The sequence below is a fragment of the Choristoneura fumiferana genome, chromosome 15 (genome assembly GCF_025370935.1).
Source record: "Choristoneura fumiferana chromosome 15, NRCan_CFum_1, whole genome shotgun sequence".
Lineage (NCBI taxonomy): Eukaryota > Metazoa > Arthropoda > Insecta > Lepidoptera > Tortricidae > Choristoneura > Choristoneura fumiferana.
Window position 1 is genome coordinate 5,350,430 of NC_133486.1, and position 22,608 is coordinate 5,373,037.

At 40.0% G+C, this 22,608-nt stretch overlaps 2 protein-coding genes across 2 annotated transcripts in view; one reads left to right on the forward strand and one right to left on the reverse strand.

The window, feature by feature from the left end:
- Positions 1 to 22,608, forward strand: part of Naa15-16 (N-alpha-acetyltransferase 15/16) — a 96,592-nt gene that overhangs the window by 13,734 nt on the left and 60,250 nt on the right. The gene's annotated exons all lie outside the window — the stretch shown is intronic.
- LOC141435715 (uncharacterized) lies at positions 914 to 14,285 on the reverse strand. The gene is made up of 2 exons (XM_074098465.1): positions 13,934 to 14,285; positions 914 to 4,720 (listed from the first exon to the last, which is right to left on the reverse strand). The coding sequence occupies exon 2, from the start codon at positions 4,718 to 4,720 to the stop codon at positions 1,382 to 1,384; it is 3,339 nt and encodes a 1,112-aa protein (XP_073954566.1). The 5' UTR covers positions 13,934 to 14,285; the 3' UTR covers positions 914 to 1,381.

Here is a 22,608-nt window from a genome sequence, read left to right on the forward strand (position 1 = left end):
AACCAATTTTTCTGTACTTACCTAATTCTTGTAATAAACAACACACTTACTTTACAACTTCTGACATCTTCTGACATGTTGTCTGTCATTGTACGAGTATGAGGGCTTCTTGTTTTTTTTGTGCGTTATTTAATTTATTTTCCGGTGTTGACTATCCTAAAACACCTTAAATACCCAAAATACAGTGATAACGTAATTTAATAATAATTTCCTTACTCATAGATTGAGTGTTATGAAAGAAGTGTAAATGTAAAAGTTTTTTTTCGTAAATGAATTTTGTGGAGAAAAGCGACGCAGGTCAATCAGGCAGAGCACCTAAGCGCTCACTGTTTCTCTGCGTTGAAGTGACAGAGAAGCAATATGTCGTCGGCGTGGCGTAAGTCTTTGCTCATCAAAAATTTGGAAATAAAATAAATGCAAAGAAATTACGATTTAGATTTAAGAAATAACACGACAGATATTACTATTACGTTTTGTTTGTAAATCAGACTTAGTAATTTGATTATAGTGTCTTTATAAATAACGGAGTATTTTTGGTTTCTAAATCAAAGTAAGAGCTCACTTTGGCAATAAAATCTATCGAGCCAAATTAGTTTAATCGTGTTTTGAAAGCAACGACTAACTCAGGAATACGATCAAGATTATCGTAATATTTTTTTTATTGCCACGAAGTACACCAATTTTATACCACGTCTGTTTAAAAATAGCAGTGAGTGGGGTAGGTCGCCTCTTAACATAACACCATTATTTCATAAAAATAATTAAAAACAAAATTCTTTTAGAACTTGATATAAGGGTCAATCATGGTCAGTTGTATGTAAAATAACGTTCCTTTTAACTGTCTTCTTCCTCATCTATCACTAAACTTCTTTTGTGTTGGTTAGATAGGAACCTGGAGAATAAAACAACCAGATAAAAGTTTATATCGTTTTATTTTACTTTTTTTATATTCTTTGTTTTAAAAATACAGTACAAAATCACAATGATTCGTTATTATTAAAATGTTAAAAATAACAATCATTCATTACCATTATAACACAACAATGCTCATAACATTGTCAATTGTCACGCATATCATATCACAACATTCCTAACAGTCCGAGAATACTGACATAAATAAATAACTAGCACTATGCATGCACCACATTCTCTTAAGAAATAATTTAATAAATAACGTATCAAAAGAGCGTCCGATCCATCGCTTATTAACACTTAAACTCTTCTACAAAACTCGTTTTTTTTCTAAATATATGGCAATGCGGGCGCGCTCCCGCTAGTCTTTTCTTACACTACTTAGGACACTTAAACATCACATTTGCGCTTTATATTTACACGGTCGTCGCGAGCGACGGCGTTAACTGTTCAGACTAGAGCTTTGGTTTCACCGACCGTATCCCCCGCCTTGCGATCTGTACCGTTCCCGCGTCTGTGCCGCTTGTGGCGTCAGGAAATAAACGTGAGCGCCTTCGCCAGGCAGTCTGTAAGACACGAACGATCCCGGTCGGCCCTCACCCGCCGCGTTCACAGGCGATATCCACTCGGCATCGGGGTTGACCGGCGGCAGTGGCCGTCTATAGTTCACAGCAGTATCATCAGCCAGAGATGGTTGGTTCAGATCGTACTGCTCTCCATTGTATTGCGGTCTCTGAACTTGAGATTGCACCCTGTACTGCTGCGACCGGTAACCCGGATTAGGTATCGGAATGAATTCGCTGTCAGGGTTAATCGTAGGCCGCGGTAGGCGCTCGTTAACTAGTGTGTCATCAGCTAGTGACGGAGGTTTCTGTGGCTGCACTAACTCGGCGTTGTGGTGTCTTATTGGCTCACTATCGGGATTTATCGGCGGCCGTGGGTGTAGATTGTTGACAAGGGTATCTCTGTCTAACGACGGCGGGCTTGGACTCTGAGACTCGATGAGTTCGTATGCGTATTGTAAGTTGATGTTATTGTTTATCGGTGTTCTAACCGTCCCAATGGGCGGCGTCACAGCCAAACCGTTTACGTCGTGTGTACTATCTTCGATTTTCTTGCCGAAGATGTCGAAGGAGTTTTTAGTGATGTCGTCTAAATATCTTTCGTCCTGTTGGGTGTAGTACCCGTGGCTGATTGGGTTCGGGGTCACGCTCGGTACTCTATTCACGTGATGGACTGCGGGCTTGTCGTTTTGTATCGGAATTTGGTTTCGATTGTTCTTCGGTCGAACGTCCTTAATGATCGGACGGTCGTCGTAATCCTCGTCCCTTGTCTTCGTTTTAGGATAGTACCTTGTTGAAGTGGGAGTCTCAGTTGTTACTTGCACGTTCTCGATCAGGTACTGTTGGTGATAGTTCGGTGAAACGGATGGAGTGATAGCATTGAACTCGTTGTCCAGATTGAACGGCTTGCTATAGCTGACCATGGGACGGAATGGTTCAGGGTCCAATTTTGGAGCGCGGAAACTGAATTGCTCCTGTCTAGGTTTTGATTGATAACTAAACTGGTAAACAGGTACTTGCACTGGTCTTGAAGTGATCGCTTTCGGTTTGTTAGAGTATTGCCTGTGTTGTTTAGGCCTTTTCGTCGTAAACAAATCAATAGTCTGTTGAATGTCTGCTATTTGTTGATAGAACGCTTGAGGCCGTTGTTGGGGTTGCGGTTGCACGTAAAGAGGTTTTTGAATGCTGAAGTACTCTTGTGTTAGTGTTCGAGGACCTTGTTTCTGAGGCCATAGGAATAACGCATCAGCCTGATCTATGGCACCATAGGCTACGTCCACAGACGGATTGAAGCCTTGTTGGTTATTGATGTTTTGCTGGTATTGAGGAGCGGGCTGATTGACCGGAACAGTTTTGTAATAATTTCTCCCATCAAAGAATGAGGCTGGAGATGCCGATGTCTTTGGTTGTTCATCGTAAAAGTAGAACGACGCCAGTGCGTTATCATTCGGTTTACGGTTGTAAACCGGTTGCAACTTCGTAATGGGAACATTGTTGTTTTGCGTGTTTGAGTAGTATGCTCTTAATGGCACTGGTGTTGACGTAACCAAGTTATCGGTGACCACGTCTGGCGTTTTATCTGGCACATCGTATAATATGTAAGGCTTCTCAGTTGTGCTTGGCTGCTTAGTGTCGTACGTGGAATCAGGATAGTCATAAATAACAGATACCGACAAGGGCTTCGATGTAGCTTTCGTTCTGATTTTGTACACTGGTTTTTCTGTTTTTGGTCTCGGTTGAATTTCTTCTGCTAGATTTTGCACACGCACAGGAACTCTTTGCGGTATTTGTACAACGCGTTGTGGATACCTCGGCCTTGGTGTTGTCACTATTTCTACCGGTGGCGGAGTTGTGATTGTTGTAGGCACTTCTGTCGTGCTTGGGTATTCTGTGGTAGTTGTGGGTCGAGTTTTGTATTTATTACGATGCACTGACGGCGTTGGGCTAGGTCGTTTGACCGTGGCTTTAGGTCTCAAATAAGTCGAAGTAGTTGTAGGTCTCGTTGTCGATTTAACCGCTGCCGTGGTGGTTTTCTCCTCAAGAGGAGCAAAGAAGTCTGGCGGTGGAGGCAATATTATTCCAGGTACTAATGGTCCCGCCGGCACGCTGTTATTGTAGTCAGCGCGGTAAGAAAAATTGTAAGGCGGCGGATAGTAAATCGAAGGGTCGTCTTCGTCGTATAGGTCTGACTGGTTGCTCGGTGGAGGTAAAAACGCTGCGCCCGGTGGAAAGCCTTCTGGAAAAGAGCCGTTCATGGATGCGAGGAAAGGGAATGCTCCTTCGCTCGCATTCCCGGATAGGAATGGGAACGGAGGAATTGGCAACGGCGCTCCCCCGGCAGAAGTGTTTCCCGAATTGTCACCCGAGGGGTAGGGCGCTCCCGGCGCGAAGGGGAATGGCGGAGGATATAGAGGGCTTTCGCCTTCTCTCGAAGCGTAGGGAGGGAATTGGGGCGCAGGGACACTGCCGTTAGGAGTAAGGAAGACGAGCGGTCCGTCGTCGGAGAGTCGTACTGGAAAGGGCGGTGGCACTTTAGGTTTCTGCGGTAGCTTTACTTGCCTTCTGGGCGCCTCGTAATCGTCGATCGGTGGCCATGGCCTACGGCCTGTTTCTTTCGTTCTCTCCGGGAACGAACCTCCTTTTAATACTAAAAGATGGTCTTCGGCGAGCCAAATTTCATCCTTCTTAAGCCCTCCGAGGGTTTGAATATTATCCTTATCACTGGTTTCTGGATTTGGCTCGTAACTTACTATGCCAGGCCGTTTAGGCGTTTTGACAAAAATTTCTTTCTGGATGAGACCATATTTGCCTTCGGCCACCTGATCGGAGAGCGTCTTTTTGTCCTCATCAACCTCTTTGGGTTTCACGGTTTCCTTTCCTTCGCCAGCGCTGGACATGAGCATGCCGTCATCCCAGATACCTTGGTTCCATCCTACGGTGCCGCCCGACTGGTCCGGCACGATCACGCCCACGAACTTGCCGGTTTCGCTTTTGGCGTCGTACGCGATCGAGTTCTTAGTGTTCCCGTACTCTTTGTCGGGTTTAATTTTGATGTGTCCGCCGATGAGTCGCTTGATGGTGCGTTGCGACTCGGCAGTGTCGGCGTCGGGAGGTGGGCCGAGGCTGCGCTGGTCGCGCGCGAACGAGTCGGGCGGCAGCACGTAGGTCGGCACAAGGACGCTAGCGCGCGCCGTACACGCCCATGCCAGCGCCAGCATGAGCGCTATCGCCGCCCCTCTCACCATCTGAAAGTTTAGAAAACATCACCTTTTAGTTATACACGCTACACTATTACGTTTCACTACTCGGGCATTGATAATCTATGAATGAACTCATCTATGCAAGCGGATAGTTATTCAAATACGTCCCGTCGTTGTTCATAAGCGCGCGAAGTGAAAGGACACGCGGAGACAAAAGCGGCGGCCAGTGTTTCGGGCACTGCTGCGCCGCGTGCCGGCACTCGCCTTTTATCAAGTTTTACAGAGCGACCACCTCCGACCCGGCTGGCATTGAGAATCAAGCGTTTAATTGGAAATTGAATGGTCAGTAATGACTACGAGACAGGAAGGCCAGCCTTAATACTAAAAATCCGAGTGTCATGCTGTTTGGCTTTGACTCCATATTCTATTTTAGTTTTAATTAATCTCGGGCCTCATTGTTTCAGACCTACTTTACGAATCTCTAACCTCGGCTAGAGAAATGCTCATTAAGCCGCAATCGCTAACGACATGAAATCTACGCGAGTTTTGAAACAATGATCGGATAATTTTTCAATATCGGTCGGCACGAGCTTGTAATGCAATTTTATGGTTGTAGTCACGATGCGGCTTTAATATTAGTGCAGTACATTGTGCAGAATTGCGACTCTTGATGATTGCCGCGTGGGTTGACGTGTGACACGGGACCCGAATGTGCCGCGAAACACTTAAACGACATTATAGTTGCGAAACGCGTTTATGAGGTTAATTGCAGCGAAAGCGCTTGGAGGCTGTATTGAACTGTATAATAGAACTAGATCGAGAGCAGTTAGGGCAGGGCAGTGAAGGCAAAGTCGCCGGTGTCCGGTGGGCGTTCCCTGGGCGCCGTGAAAGGCACGGTCACCCGAGTTGGTCGACTTTGATAAACTAAGCACGAGCCAGCGCTTGATGCAGAAAGTGTACTGGCCCATTAAACTCTGAAATAGGGGGCCGTGGCGCGTGCGCCTGCCCGTTTACCCGGCCGCGCCTTGCAAAACCGCGCTATCGATGTTTTTAATTGGCTCGATTCTGCGCCAGATTGATGCAAATGATTACCCCAATAGGTTACCGTGGCCTTTCGACTATTTCGCTAGGTAGGTATTGTCGAATTTTTTTTATGATTGAGGGAAACAGAGCCAGGCTCATTAGACTCGTGAGTCACAGCAACCTTGATTTAGTTAATAATCGCATTGTCGACGCGGCGCTTGGGCAACACTTGCATAACGCCCACCGGCTGTTTGCTTTCCGAACCCGATAACTACCAGTTATACCTACCTATACATCAGTGCATTGAGCTTATTAAGATACATAATTTTGCAATATCATTGTGTGAGTCGAACTGTAAAGTTCAAAGCAAACACTCAATAGGTACTGACATTTGCCGACGCATCTTCGTTAAGTGCATCCTTTCGTTTACGATATCTTGTTAGCCTTCGTAACAATAATGTCGCGATTGTCAGGTGCTAGTGCCGTGCATTTTTATTTAATTAAAGGCGGGTACGTGGCTGTCGTAACGAGCCGACATGAGCGATGGAAACTAAGACAAGCGCACTCGGCCTTGCTACGGCAAGGTGCCCGATTTTTTTGCGGTCAGCACAAAACGTGAAGTGATTGAACAAACCAGCGGTTGGTTTAGGAGTGTCGCCGCTCGACATTGCAGGCCAGCCTTGCGGTCGCGGCCCGCCCTAACCGTCGATCAGAAGCACACAAAGCTATTGTTTTTCTTCGTAGTTTATTGCGATCTCAATTCAAACGTGGCTGAGCTTTCTTTACGTTCTCTTTTCACAGCGACAGCGTTGGGAAACACTCGGGTGATGCATTGTTGACGATTTGTATTCAGCGCTCGGATCGCCAACTTTCCACTGGCCTTTGTTTGTGCTCGCGTCCACAGAAACACCAGGATGTGTTCACTAGTTTCGTCACACGCATTTTACAAACGGACTTTGTGTGTTTAGCTGTACCGTAAGCACGAATTAACGTAATCACATCGGCAGAGACTGTGGCGCCGATACTGTAATTGCAGGTATTGATCTCCTTGAGTTTGCGGAACGACGGAAACCTGCGCGTACAGACGTTTATTTATTACAGCCTATGCTAAGCACCAGCTATTTGCAACCTGTGGCGATACAGCGCCGTGTCATTACTTTGATAACTTGTCTGTTAGGCACACAACACGCATAATGTTTGGTCCGGTCAGTCTGGACACGCGTTTTATTGTGCAACGCAACTCGAATTCGATCGTATCAATCGATATTATAAAATAAGAATGTTTGAACACGTGTGAGGCTGGTTTGTCGTGGCTTTCGAAACTGTAACAAATTGTTAACTATGGCATTGGTTGCCCCGAGCGGTACAATTATGCACTTTGTCCTTATACGGCTGTGCCAGTATGCGTAACGATGTGCATTATATAGTTATTGTCAATATTTTGCCACCTTGAATATTCGCCGTTGATTGTTTCGGGAATGTAAACATTGCTAAATTGTCTTTATATAATAGTTTAATTGTCTGCTAGCAATGCCACTTTAACCTTAACACGTTACATGACTTGACGTAATAAAAAGTTTCTGGTTCTAGCAGAAGCAACCGGATCAGTGGTTAGGTCAGGATGCGCACGCGTCGCGTCGTTAACGCGGACCTATTAGGCGGTTAGGGTTGGCCACTACGGAAAAGAAGAGCAAGAAATTAACGTGCACGATAAATAATACTAAATCGAACTTGTTTAATTCGATCATTAAGTACCTATCTATATTTAGGACATAGGTGTGTCTAAATTCAGTCAATTATTTTACAGTTTATAAATCTAATTCGATTTGTTTTTTTATATCCAGCCTGTACGGTTGAGTTTGAGCCTTACGTAACTGCAGATCGGCTTAGATTAAATTAGCAACTTGCTCAACATCAAAACGTTACTTCTGTGACTACGCATATGCAAACATTTCACAACCGCGCACGCTCTCATTTGCAATTTCCGCTAATCCCTACAAAAAGTTAGACTAATTGAAATAACTATGAACGTTATTTTGTAACATCGCTGCCAGCCCTAATGATCGCGCGTGCCGTCTTGACTGATCAATGGCCTCATTACCAATGGCTATTCTAAATCTTAGCAGTTTAACCCGGCCTCCTGCTAGGCCTTTGTTTATGGCATATTAATTTGGATCATTGTTACTGTTGCTAGTTAATTAACTTAAAACAAAAGTACTTATTCATTTTGTCATTGTTTTTTTGGAGTCTTTTTGTATTTTTTATTTCAACTCCAAATTTGATACTTTTACGGGTATCCCGTGAAAACCATGTCGTAAGTAGCGTAGTAGAGAAAAAAAAGCATCCTGAGATATGTCTGCATAGGAGAAATTTGTGTCTAAGACTCCTGTCCAGCGGTGGTGTAGAGGTTATAGCACGCAACACGGATTGCTGAGGACCCTTTTTCTGGTTTTTCTGTGCATCCATGTCTCAGTTTGTATTTTCGACATAGTATTCATTTTGTCAGGTTATTAAAAATCAAGGGGTCACGTTTTCCTTTCTTCCTTTATTCAAGGACGCTTTAAAGATATCAAGTAAAACGTTTGGTTAAGTGACAACAGCACGCAATTTATCAAATTTTCAAACCCGTGCATGGAGTCAATTGTCTTGCTACAATGTTAAAATGAAAAGCTGTTTAACAATTAAAACGTTTGACCTTAAAGTGTGATTGTGATTTATTTGACTGACACAAAATGTCGGCACTCTATAAAGGTTGAGTGAACACCTATATATTACCGATTACCGAGCCCTTGAATGCTAACATCGTGAATCTTCCCATATCTACAAATGTCGCCTTCAGATTTTATCTTAGTACACAATTTAGTTTTCTATTGTTCTATGTTGTACCTATGTGGTATGCAAATAGTGTCAGGGCTCGATATTGTCGCCGTGGTCAAGGTGAATGTAACCTGTTTGCTCCGACGCATCCAGCCGAGGCATGATCGTGTCAATTAACACAGATTTCTAGTACTATCTCAACGTGTCCATACTCTTCTATATAAAGAAATGTAGGATTGCATAATTCCAATTATTAATTGAATGGGCTGCATGGTTGTTTTCATTTTTCTGCGTCTTCCAGGTAAGGTAATCTTGCTAACACAAACATCGTGCATATTGTTTTACAGGTGTAGGACTTGCTACTTCTCTAGAAACTTTAGTTTGATTTGGAAGCATTTTGGAAGATTTTGCTTCTTGGTATCTCCTAGACAATGTTGTGTAGATACAATACAATACAATAACTCTTTATTGCTAACCAACACATAGCAAGCAGAACAGAACACACAGGTATATGCACAGAGACTTTCTGAGGTAAGCAATATGCGGCCTTATCGCTTCAGAGCTATCTCTTCCAGGCATCCTTTACAATGGAATGGATGGAGAAGTAAGGAATAAATTTTAGCAGGTGGTGAATTTACATTACATAAGAGCAATACATAACCATTTTGACGGCCGTGTTGCCTAGTAGTTAGAGAACCTGACTACAAATCTTGAGGTCCCTGGTTCGATTCCCGGCCGGGCAGAGATTTGTATGAATAATACGAATGTTTGTTCTTGGGTCTTTGATGTTTAATGTGTATTTAAGTATGTATTTATCTATATAGGTATGTTTATCCGTTGCCTACTATCCATAGTACAAGCTTTGCTTAGTTTGGGACTAGGTCAATTGGTGTCAAGTGTCCCATGATATTATTATTATTATTATTTATACAATACACATACACAACAAATCCAAATAAATAGGTAGATACAATAACAACATACTCATAAATAAACTAACAGTTATAACATTCACACGCAAGACGACAGACAGTGTTCCCTTAGCATAGACTTGAAGATAGGCAAAGACTTAATATGTACTGAATGGCGTATACTTAAATAGCAAAAAATATATAATTTTATACAAATTTATGTTCGCCTGTGGTGAATATATTCGCCACGCCTGGTTAAGGTCCCCCTCGCTCCGCCAACCTTGCATTTTAATTCACTTTAACGTGGGAACTCCTTTTATAATGTCTTCAACTTCGTTACTTCTGAATTAGATTATCTCGTTTAGAAATACGTTGCGGCAATGAAATTGTTTGTTCTGCGCAAATATACTTGTTTTGGAGCGTCAGAGACGACCAAGATCGATTTGTCGTGGGTGTTTATAGTTGCCTAATGCTCTGTTCCAAGCTATTTCTCCTTACTTACCATGCTGAACCGTTTCTGTTTTTATTTTAAAATGTACGCAATAAACAATTTATTTTCTGTAGCAATATGTCAACAATCTTTGTTATTTTATTTAATGGTATGAGGTCACCTTGTAAAATCGATCTAATTCTTTGGAATCGTGACTGGGTACGGTCGTGGTGCGCGCACGCGCCGGGGCCGTTTCGCAGTGAAATATTCCGAAGCATTTTTCTATGAGCTCTGTCATGTGGCCCATTGTTGGCGGATTTATGATTTATAATGCCTCTAAACTTCAAGGCAACTCGTTTACTGTATTGTGTAAGCATTTCTAAAAGTACAATAATGGATATCCATAAATTGATTTTTGGTCAGATCAGATCCAGCACGTTCCATCATCCGTCTATTTATTAAAATGCATGTGATGAATAGAATCTCACCCTTGAGTCTCAAAAAAAGAACAACCTTCACACTAATTAAGTTGGAAACTTCCGTATACTGTTAGCAGTTGTTCACGTCGTATAAACGGTCAAATATGTCACGCCGGGTCTATTATTTAGCGTATCACTATATCTTACGGATCTTGATAACGAAACGCTTGTAACAAAAACATGTTTTCATTCACCGGCCAATTAAACGAATTCGTTATAGATTCTTGTCCTGTTTAAAATACATAATCATTAGCGCATGATACGGTTACATTAGGATGACGCTTTCTTTTCCCAGTCGCAGCTTTCTTGTTTTATTGTTTCGTAATTCCGTAAAGTGGTCGCATCCAGATTTATTGTACGTAATCTTCCGTGTAATGCTCGGACGGTGCGCTCTCATGTCATACGTCCGTAATTGCTATTACCGCATCTTAAATTTTTACCTCTTTCTCATGTATTTTGATCGACGTCAAAGTTTACGTGCTTCGTTAACTCTTGAACTTCTTCACCGTTATCTCAAAAACTTCATCAAGTTTGTTCCTATTGCCTCGTTAACATGTTTCCTTATTGTTACAGGTAAGGATTTAGTACCATTGCTATCTATCATCTCGGTGAGTACCTGTATTATTAGTGGCCAACGAATCAGATCGAGAAAGATGTGCACTTACGTGTGATATACCATCACTGTGAGGTAAACATCAATTAGCTGATATATAGATAATGTTGGCTATTAGTTAGTTCTGTATTGTTTAATATGAGCCTCTTTCGCAACGCGTTTCAAAATTTTTCCGCCACTATGCTTACCTTTTGGTGTTTTTCGGAGCGTGGCGGATAATAGGCAACCTTAGATTGCGCCCGAGTCCTTCGCACGGTGCGCTGCTTGAAAAGCTGCATATTTTAGTACTGCATTTTGTAACTTTATTTTCGAGCAATTACGCTAACGGCGATTTGGATAGCTATCAGATTATCGTTTACGGTAATTATTCTCAAGGCGAACTTTTATTTCTGTTGCGCTGCAAACCTACGTGCTTAGGGACCGGAGGCATTATGGCTGACAACGTTATACTTATATTATAAGAATGTTCGTAATGAGTGATGGTTGCGGTTATTTTGTCTCGTTAGTTCGTTGATGACGAAGCGCGACTAACACAACTATTGTCTAACGGAAGCCTCTTGCTACATACGCGGTTACTAAAAATCATTGTTTTTTTATATTTGCTCTTTTGTTTCTTTCGGGTTTTTCCTGCCTCTGTGACTGCTGTAGTTTTTGTTGCACTCATTGAGCCGGATTTAAACATCTTTGCTGTCTGACGTCAAACTTTTAAATTTAATCTCAAGTGGTTACTTAAATTTGATGGTATGTTTACTAATTATCTAGGCTCATGTCAACATGATCGCGGATCGCTACGCTACGTCGGCACGCGCTTCACGTCTCGTTTAGTAATGCGTCTGTTACTAAAGCGCACGTATTGTCGAACTCCGTGTGAAATAGACCGAGGACGACGGTCTTGTCCATTCGGTCACATACGAAATTTGATTCTACACATGTAAAATATGATATGATTCGATATTTGACACTGCCAAATGTTCCATCTCTTTTGTAGATTCGATTGATATTTATCAGGTGCGATTATTGCTTACAGTTTTTCAATAATAACAAAGCGGTTACGGATTAGTCCTGATTCACCACTCTCATTTCAAATTCAAGGCAAATACTTACATATGGCAGATGACATTGCTGTTTCCAGCAAGATACAAGAAGGCTAACAAGCTATATGGAAAATGTATGTGTCATCGCTAGCACCTGATATAATACCATAACGGTCAGAAGGACTAAATTCCACCTTAACATCGGTTTTATGTGCGCTGAATCTAATATTAGTTGAAGCACTGTGCGTCTCTACATAAAAGTGAAATTCTCTTTTACTTTCTATGCATGTAAATGGTTTTATAGTCGGACAGAAGGCACTTCTGCCAGATCGTAATTTACGGTATAACACAAAACCGCGCTAATTATTTTTACACGATCTCAAATAACATGTTATTCTTGCTTTATCGAGACTTCTATCTTTGCAGATACCTTTTTTTAATGTATTTAACTGGTTTTTACTCACGGATATAATCAAAGCTAGTTTTTGTATCCGCATGTTTAATTGATATTTGTATTATTTTCACACGATTTACCTAAACGTTTGTTAGCGATAAGGATTTGCTATTGTTATTGTTTACTTCCTTACTGTTTTAAATGGCATTTATATTACCTTACATCGTAAACTATTATTACGTTTATTGGCTTCTTTTTACTGTTACGTCACTACGTGTCGGCTTTCGAAGGCTGTCGCTGCATTTATTTTAATACTGAACGCGATCGGAAGCGACCAATTTACTCTCTAATGTTGATAGCTACACGATCATTATTCATCTCCATATTCTCACATGCAAGAATCAAAAGTACTTTCTTTAATTAAAGAAGTCAGGTGCAATAAAACTTGATTACTTATAGTAATTTGAACCTGCTCCAAATTTGATCGCTAGTCTAATTACCGATTATGCATTGAAACTTTATTAATCGTCTTGATTAACGGACTTGTACGTGACATAACAGCTAACTGAATTAGGCTACGACTATTCATGTGTATCGAACTCAAATAGTCACGTAATTCGTATCGATACCTTGATGCAAATATATAATTAGCACTGCATACACGTAGAAGCGAAGTTTACCGTTACGAGAATTTTATACCTTGTTCGTTTACAGCTCTTGAATGTTTAATTTTTATACCTACCCAATGAAAAAACATTCTAGGTATAAATTGATTTCAAGGACCGTTAAGAAAATTATCCTCTTTAAAATTTTGCACTGAAGTTACATTCCATTGTGAATAAGAAAATGTGGCAGCCTTTTTGCCAAGTGTGGTGGTGCAATTGAATTAACCAAGACTCGTATGCTATTAGGGCATCTGCGTTTAGGAAATCTCATTATTTCTAATAGAGACGAGAGCCAGATTCGGCTATCACTTTGAATGAGTTGTTACGATACAGCTAGACGATGCAAGTATTAACGCACGCATATCCATTCATGAAGTCCTACGCTTGATTTGCGATAACGTATTTGAATTGTTTTCAAGCAGCATAACGTGTGTGTGGGTTACGATTTTGACATTGTAGGCGTTTTCAGGTCATGTATTATTGTTATACATTTGAGATACTGTTTAGTATGCGACTGTTTACATTGTCTTCAGATTATGAGAATATTTATAAAGAGTCCGTTTAGTCACGTTTTCAAACGAATAATACATAAATGCTATTGTAGGAAGCTTAGTCTAGATGCGATTCGCTGAAACAGACTTTTGTTTGCATTTTCCCACAGGTGTTTCTTTATCCGTGCACGTCATTGAGTTTTATGTCGAAGGCTGAGCTCTGTGAAACTTTAATATTTGTGTCGCGATACCGAGCCGCATTGTTTCTGGAGTTATTGTTGCCGCGCGACGCTGACGCCGGCGTCGTGAGATCTGGGTCGGGGCCCTACTGGAGGCATAATTGTCATCGAACCTCTGATAAAACCATACAAAAATCCATAAACAAATAAACATCAGCTTACGTTTATTTCAACGGTTGAGGCTGCAGCTTTATCAACACTTCTTCAAATCCACCCTTCAGTCGCACATCACACGGATGCTAAAAGTCACTTCACAGTTTGTTATGTTATCACTGATCAGTCACTGGCACATGTCGGGAACTGTCGCGGTGGTCAGTCGGTGCTAGAATGCTGGGTCCCGAGGGTCGCCGCGCGGTTAGTGGTGGGGTGCACGTGTGTTCGTCGGGTCTCGCGGCGCATGAGTGGCGGAGTGGTAGGGGGCGCCCGGTGTAAATACTCCGGCCGTAGCGCGTGCGCAGCCTACGCACACATTGTCATGCTCCACGCACACGTGCACCCGACATCTCGTGGTGACGTGAGCCGATGCCGCCGATTAAACATCTAATGACGGCTCTTTGATACCAAATTTATGGGGAGCCCTAATGTCCTCGTGTAGACGGATGTCGCGTAAGGTATTCTATTGTACACGCGCGATGATGTAAGCTGTTTATGTTATGTGTCCATTTTAGATAAATTGCATCCTGAGTGGGAAGGTGCGACTGTGAGTCATGATCAACCCTTTGATAATTTTCTCTGTGAACTATGACACATTATTGTAACAAATTGGCAATATAGAAGAGTAGATTATTTAGAGAAACCAAGCAAAACCCAACTTTTTACAGCGACGCGATGTCCTTTGGCAAATTATTCTTATTTAACACATTTAATTTGTTTCATTATTTTATTGATAACCAATTAGTGTTAACGATCGGCGTTTCGTGTTTATAACGCGTTGCGTAACGTCATGACGTGTCATCGACACCGCGTCCTCGGAAGGTCGCCTTCGGTCGGACCCCGGACGGAATCCCCAACGAATTTGCATAATGTTTACCACAATCGACTCCTAACGTTTTTTTTTTATCCTCCCGGATCTTGGTAGTGCATTCCAGAGAGGGTAATGCGTTTTTATTGCCAGTTCGAAGTGATCAGAGAATTTAACCAATCGAAGAGGGTCAGCAACGGTAGGCCCGTTTAGTTATTTTAATATATGACCGACAGTTCATATACGTTACATTTGTAAATGTGATCTTGTGTGTTGCGTACCTACTAAAGTAAATGTTTGATAATATCGTTGTTTGTATACATAACGACGTGATAGAGAAATGCAGAAGTATTGACATTTTGTACGCGATCACTGCCTTACCCTTTGTCGAAAGTGACAATTTTGTGCCAAGAAAAAGTGCTCATTTTGCCTCAATGTAATGCTCTTTTCTACCTCATTTACACTCTCGCCTGATGCTCGCAGCGCCCTCGCTTCGATAGCGTGAATAATAATAATAAATATCCTGGCCATCCTGGGACATTTGACACCAATTGACCTAGTCCCAAACTAAGCAAAGCTTGTACTATGGATACTAGGCAACGGATAAACATACTTATATAGATAAATACATACAAAATATAGATAATAAATGTATTGTATTATTCATACAAATATCTGCCCCGGCCGCGAAACGAACCCGGGACCTCAAGCTTCGTAGTCAGGTTCTCTAACCTATTACCTATTTATTATTTTTCTTGATCTCAAAGGTAACCTCTGAAAATTTTCAGCTTTCCATCTCGATTGAAGCCTCATCAAAACTTGGGTTTGGGTACGGTCAGTAGGTATGGATTTTTTGTAACATACCGTGATGCACTAAGGATTTGAAAATTATAAGCATCATAGCCAACGAATGTTTTTTAACTATCTGATGTACCTTATTGTCATTTGTCAGGTACCAGACTTATTGCCTGACTTATCCGGTGTCAAAGGTTAGTTTTAATGTACTTACATTATTTTATCTATTCCACCTATCATTCTTTTATATCTGTTAACCTATGATGTTCTTCGGAAAAAGAAAAAATAATATGCAGGTGAATCCATATACCTACTGCCTTCTTACATTAATATGACATCAATTGGACAAGTTTCTATAAATAAATAATAATAAATATTACGGGACAATTCACACCAATTGACCTAGTCCCAAAGTAAGCTTAGCAAAGCTTGTGTTATGGGTACTAAGCAACGGATAAATATAATTATATAGATAGATACATACTTAAATACATAGTAAACACCCAAGACCCGAGAACAAACATTCGTATTTTTCATACAAATATCTGCCCCGACACGGGAATCGAACCCGGGACCTCAAGCTTCGTATTCAGGTTCTCTAACCACTAGGCCATCTGGTCGTCTAAAACTTATAACACCCACAAAAATCATAACAATGTGCATAATCTGCATACAGAATTAAGTATTTCCTGTTGTTTCCTTAGCGACCTAGCGCTTTTGCTGACCTTTAGCCATCTATTCTTGAAAAAATAAATAAAATAGAAGACGTCCTTAAATGGCGCCACGAATGGGTTGTTTTCCGCGGTCGTTTGTTATATTTTTCTTCGAATTGAGTTTCGGTGGTCGTACGGTGTCGGCATTCCGCGACAGCGAGGCGCTTGCTCGGCGACCGTCTGACCGCACCATAACTTTACAATTTACCACTTTCAGTGTCTGTGCTCCTTTTTCTTCTCACGCATCCACTAAAATAACCAAAGAACGCACATTGCAAGGCGAAACGAACTTTTATTAATCACCAACATCGGAATTTACAAAACATACGTGCACGAGTTCTTTATGTTTTACTCGTTTGTTCTGAATGCGGACAAGATGACGTACTTATTTTTCCAGATATTCGATGCGATGTCAATTGAATTGAATAGCATCGGTGTTGTCTTGAATCATGACCTTATCGAAAAAATATTTTATTTGCACAAGTATGACGGGTAAACGTTTGTTTGTTTTAGCCAGTTGCAGAGATGTTTGATTTGGTTAGACCTAAAAAACCATCTCTTTTATCAGACGAACTTTTATATCTTGACTCTTGAGCTATACAGATGATTCGGTAAATCTGATCGGGATCAACTTAAACTACTCTGTAAAACAAGTGTGTTACCACTGGTACGTCTTCAAAATCGTCTTGTTTTTAATTGTTGTACCTAAAAGTTTATGAAAAGTTACGGTTGTATGGTATGTATCTATAAATATCAATTGGAGGTGAGACCTCAATATCCGGCGAGGCGCCGGCGCTCTCAGTCTGTCCACTTAAATTATGTAATCGAATATTCATGGCTTTTTGGTGCATTGCTTTATCGTCGACATTATCTTCCGCACGTGGATAATTGGTGAGATATTATCGGTAAATAGAATCGATTTCACGTTTGTCTCACTTATTTTTTATTGTTAGTCATCGATGCAGTTTTGTTTTTTTCTTTAGTATCTATGCCTTCGATTGTTTCCGGTGCTTCCGCTGTTAAGTAATCTAACTTAGTTATTCGATTGTTACGTATGGTCAGATACTTTTTTATATTAAACATGACAAGGAAGGAAAGCGAGCACTTGGGTCATCTGATGTTTAGTAATCACCACCGCCCATAGACTTGTGGCACATCAGAAAAAAAGAAACAGATTTTAACATTCCTTGTGCACTATGGATAACTTATCAATATTCAATCTTAATTGTTTATAATCATTTACATTCGCGTCAACTATTATATATTCCGTGACGCCAGCTCATTTACAAGGATGCTCTATTAATTTTAAAACGGATTCGTTGTTTTTTTCTTATCTGGCAAATAAGTTTTTGCCCACACGAGGTGTGTTGAATTCTTTAAATTCCGATATTTTGACGCAAAACTGAGAAACTGGTCCGATAAATAACTAAATAGGTGACAAGTCGCAATAGGTTAAATATTAAAATATCACAGAAATATCACCTTTATTCTATTTGTGGGAACTTGCTATCATTATCTAGATCCGTTTATAGTATTGGTCTAGGAGACGCGTTAGATTTCGCACAATTTGTGTTTGATGCGAAATTATTATTCAAAGAATAAAATGTTCTGTCGTATATTTAAAACTTCATTGAAACTGGGCTCATCTAATTTTATGCCTCCATTCAAGCGAATACTGCGTCATATTGCTACGAATAGCTTTCCTTCACCTGTTTATATCATCTTAAATAACATTTTATGTCGTCTCTCAGAAAATCGTCTCTTTTGTATACAGTGGCATTATTTATTGGCGTGAGTGCTGTATTGTATTGCTTTAGATTTCTTGGTATTATTAACAACGCTTTGCCAAAACACTTATGACTCAATCCTGTAATTCTAGTATCCCAGTATTAATGAGTTTTATTTTTGGTTCTGCCTCAGCTCTCTGGCTACCATATTAATCCTTAACGTCGTCATTGTTATTACGTACTTCGACGTCGACGTTGACGATGATCCGAGTAGGGTGTGGGTGATTGCTGGTTATTTATCATAGCTTTACTGGGTACTTGAGGTTTTCACAAAGTTTTACTTTAGTTATTGAGTCATTAATTACAATATATATATAAAACATTGTCAACTGAACGATTCATAGCGATAATTTCGTAGCTTATAAATAAATATCATTATGGGACATTTGACACCAATTGACCTAGTCCCAAACTAAGCAAAGCTTGTACTATGGATACTAGGCAACGGATAAACATATTTATATAGATAAATACATACTTAAATACATATTAAACATCCAAGACCCGAGAACAAACATTCGTGTTATTTACACAAATATCTGCCCCGGCCGGGATTCGAACCCAGGACCTCAAACTTCGTAGTCTGGTTCTCTAACCACTTAGCCATCCGGTCGTCAATAAATTGTTTTATGTTTACGCTAATGTATGATTATAAGTACATTGTACCTAAATATAAGTTTTCTGTAGGTTTCAATCTAATTCTGCGATTTCGAACATGAAACTACCGTGAGACTCACTCATATTACGCAGTGTGCGCGCAGTGTGTGTCTCTCTCTCTGTGTGTGTGTGTGTGTGTGTGTGTGTGTGTGTGTGTGTGGTGCAGTGCAGGTTGCAGCAGCCGCTGAGTCGCGTTGCTCCTAAGAAGGAGGGCTACGGATTAGCCTGAACCATGTTGAGCTAAACTCGATTTAAGGCGTGAGTTATCCGGGACAATATAGTTTAATTCTGCGATGTCTATTTTGCTTCAATTGAGTCTCGAAATTGTTAAATAAAGATATACAGGTAAGCTCAACCGATGCTGTCATATGTCCATTGATAGGAGCACTAACGCTACCTTCATATACCTACACGAGACCCACATTGAGTTGAATGCAGTCAGTTTTCGTTAAGAAGGGTTTCCTCCAAAGTTCCATATTGCACATATTTGTTAATGTTTTTTTTTGTGTAGAACTCAAATAGTGCTCGCACTGCGTAGCAAAGCTTTATTTCACTTTTGTTTAAAGTATAGTGCAGCACCTTTGTACACAAATATGCGACCTGAAAAGTATTCGGCCTCTACTATACAGTTAACCACCAATTTGATTCCTATGAATCACCTTGATTGACATCATTATTATTAATTATTTGGGCCTTTTAAAAAAAAAAGTAAAAATATAGTTTTTCCTACTCAGAATCAAGAGCACAATCGATTCCGATCGTTTAACGAAATGTGCCCATTTTTTTATACAAAAATTTATTTATAAATCAGTTTTGTCACATTCTGAGTGTATGAAAAAAACGTCGCAAAACTGTCATTTTATTTGGGACATTTTTTTAAACTATCGGAATCGATTGTGTTCTTGATTCTGAGCAGGACAATCCATATTTTTTTCCAAAATATTAAACTTTTTTTTTTGAAAACGCCCATTTAAGTCATTCGAAAAACTTTGCTATAGACAAATAAAATGATTTGCTATGTATGGTAAAGCTCCACGGTGGCCCAGGAATCAAATAGGTTGAATGTATACGTGTTACCAGACATTCGTCTCCTTGAATATGAGGCTAATGACAGTCCCTTTCCACTTTATTTTGTGAATAAACTATTAACAAATGCATTTATCTTGTTACAGGTCAGTGAAGGATTCCTTATCTGAATGAATCTCGGCTGAGGTACGTCAATAATCTCACGTTTAATTGAATAATTGATTCCTCATCCTAGAACCCAATTAAGGCTCCGTGTTCGCTCTATGATACATTGAATTCTATTGTTAGGTGCTTTTTAACATTTTCTCATGCAGTTTTGCAATTCTGGACCTCGCTCTGATTTTCGCCAGTCTTTAGCGCGCTTGTTAGCACCCTTGCTCGCGGGCTTGGGCCTTACTTAACATGCTCTGTGATGAGTAACTTTTTAATTAAAATTGTGAAATGAGACGTTATATATATTTTTTTCTGTTGAAGTAGAAGTTTGGAAGATTGGCTCAAGGTTAGGTCGATGTGCTAAAAGTAAAAAATATATATAGTGCAAATGGAATTAATGGCCCCAGATATTTGGAAAAAATATTATTTTATGGGGTTTATATTTCGTTTGATTTACTCTTGCATTGGCAAACGAATTGAAGTTCATTTATAAAACTTCATTGAAGTGGCTGAGAATAGGTTTTTCGTAATTTTTCAGGCATTTATTAAACCCCTCTCTGTGTCACACATAAATCTACACGAATTAATAATGATGTAAACAATCGTGAAGACAAAAAAAATACAACAAATTAGGCTAGCAAAAAAAAATTTTTGTAGGTACATTCGTGTAAAATCTGGTCCGTTTAAAGGTTTAAAGTGATACTTCACCCTCATTATGCAATTACAATTAACGTACCGCTAACATACCCTTTTGGATGAGGTATGCCTTTAAAAAGGACCCGTTATTTTAAGCTCGACAAAATTATTCTTTTGGTATGTCAACTTTGATTGCTCGAACCAGATTCGCTTCTTTTGGTTTATTGCAACAGTCAGCCGATGTTAATTCATTATTACGGTTTTCATATGACCTTTTTAAATCAGAGTAAAGTCATAAATATTGTGATGTGTGCTACATATTATTTAAAGGGTTACCGTATGAACAAAGGCAAACATTATACATCACATGCCTAAGTAAACTAGAACCCTAATAAAAACACTGTTCATAGGCTGCTGTATTGTACCTACAAGCGCGATGTTTTTTAAAAATCCTAATGCTCGTAAACCAGCATGCAATTAACATTTTTGTTTTTGTCAATACCGCACCTACGTCTTACATTAATATACAGTAAAAACCACAATTGAGTTAAGATTCGATATGTTTTTTATTGCCCATAAATGAAAAACTGTTTTAGTGGAACTAATGAGCTGTTGACAAAGATGTTGTTTACTGGGGGTTGTTCAGACCTTCGGAAGATTTTATTAATAAACAAAAATAATAAACACAACTACACTTAAAATATGTAATTGATGGGAATGAAGAATTTCTAATTTCTGAGCCACGTCACTTCTCCCTTTGTCTATGGTTTTAATTTCTTAATTTCTTCTTTTTTTTTTTTAATTTTTTTTTTTCTCCGTCTGACTAGGGCAAAGGAACTGGCTCATGCATACATGTTTATTTAACGTTTGGGCTCCACAGAAAACCAGCGTTACTGCACATAATGTGCGGCAACACATGCTGAGTGGAGACCCTTTTTGGTATCCTGCTGTGTCACCTAGTAACATAGTTTTAGTGCTAGTTCTAGTCTTAGTTTTAGGTGGTACATTTTTGGAGCCAAAATAAACTTTTCTTTCTTTCTTTCTTTCTTTCTTTCTTTAATAAATAACGTTCATCGCACTGAAAATATACCTAATACAATTATTAAAATTTAACTCTTGTTAGAGTCCCGTCCCGATCCCGTGAGAATATCGAGATAAAAGGAGCCTTGTTATTCCAGAAGACCATATACCAGTATATCCATTCAACAGATTTAGCGTGACTCCTTCACGCAAATAACAAACACGCACGCACGCACACTCACAAACTTTTGCATTTATAGTATATTACTAGTGTTTACCCGCGGCTTTCGCACACGTAAATCATTAGATCCAGCAGCTGAATTAAAATCTCGGGATTTTAAAAATTCCCGTGGGAATTCCCGAAAATTAACTCGTGGTTGTCATTGACGTTACATTAAAAACAATCATGTCATATTTCATGAATGTTTCGAGATTTTATCCCTATCCCGTGGGAATATCGGGATAAAAAGTAGCCTATATTTTATTCCAGATGTCCAGCTATCTAGCTATATAAGAAACATACTAACTCATTCACTCACTCACAAACTTTCGCATTTATAATATATATTAGTAGGATTTAGAATTACTATGATCACAATAAAATTGTTATATAAAGCAAAAACTCGAAAATACCCCAGAATTTCTCACCTATCATTGCCATTGCTTATTCATAACGGCTTGTAAAACACCAAGGTCGTCGCACTGTAGAGATTGCGGATTTCGCTCGACCCGCTTCGGCTCCGAACTATGTAAAGCGGTATGAAAAAAAAGCCTGTAAACTGGCGGGATTTACGCGGGGCACCCCAGATAGAATACCAAGAGGTTCATCCATCGCGGTCGTTAGTATTATGCATATTTAGTATAAAGTATCCGTCCATTGCCTTAGTTCTTGGTATTATCGAGACGAGACTGAGTGAGAGAGAGAGAGAGAGAGAGAGGGAAACATTTATTTACACATATTCGATACACATAAAAATACATTAGATGGAGAGAAAATAATAATAATAATAACATCGAATAGTAGGTATAAAGTGGACCCCACTCAGCATACTGTTACGGCAAGCCATGGAGTGGTCATTTGAAAACAGA

What these genes read in the sequence shown, in the direction of transcription:
- LOC141435715 (XM_074098465.1), bottom strand. Translation starts at nt 4,720, where the DNA reads ATGGTGAGAGGGGCGGCGATAGCGCTCATGCTGGCGCTGGCATGGGCG.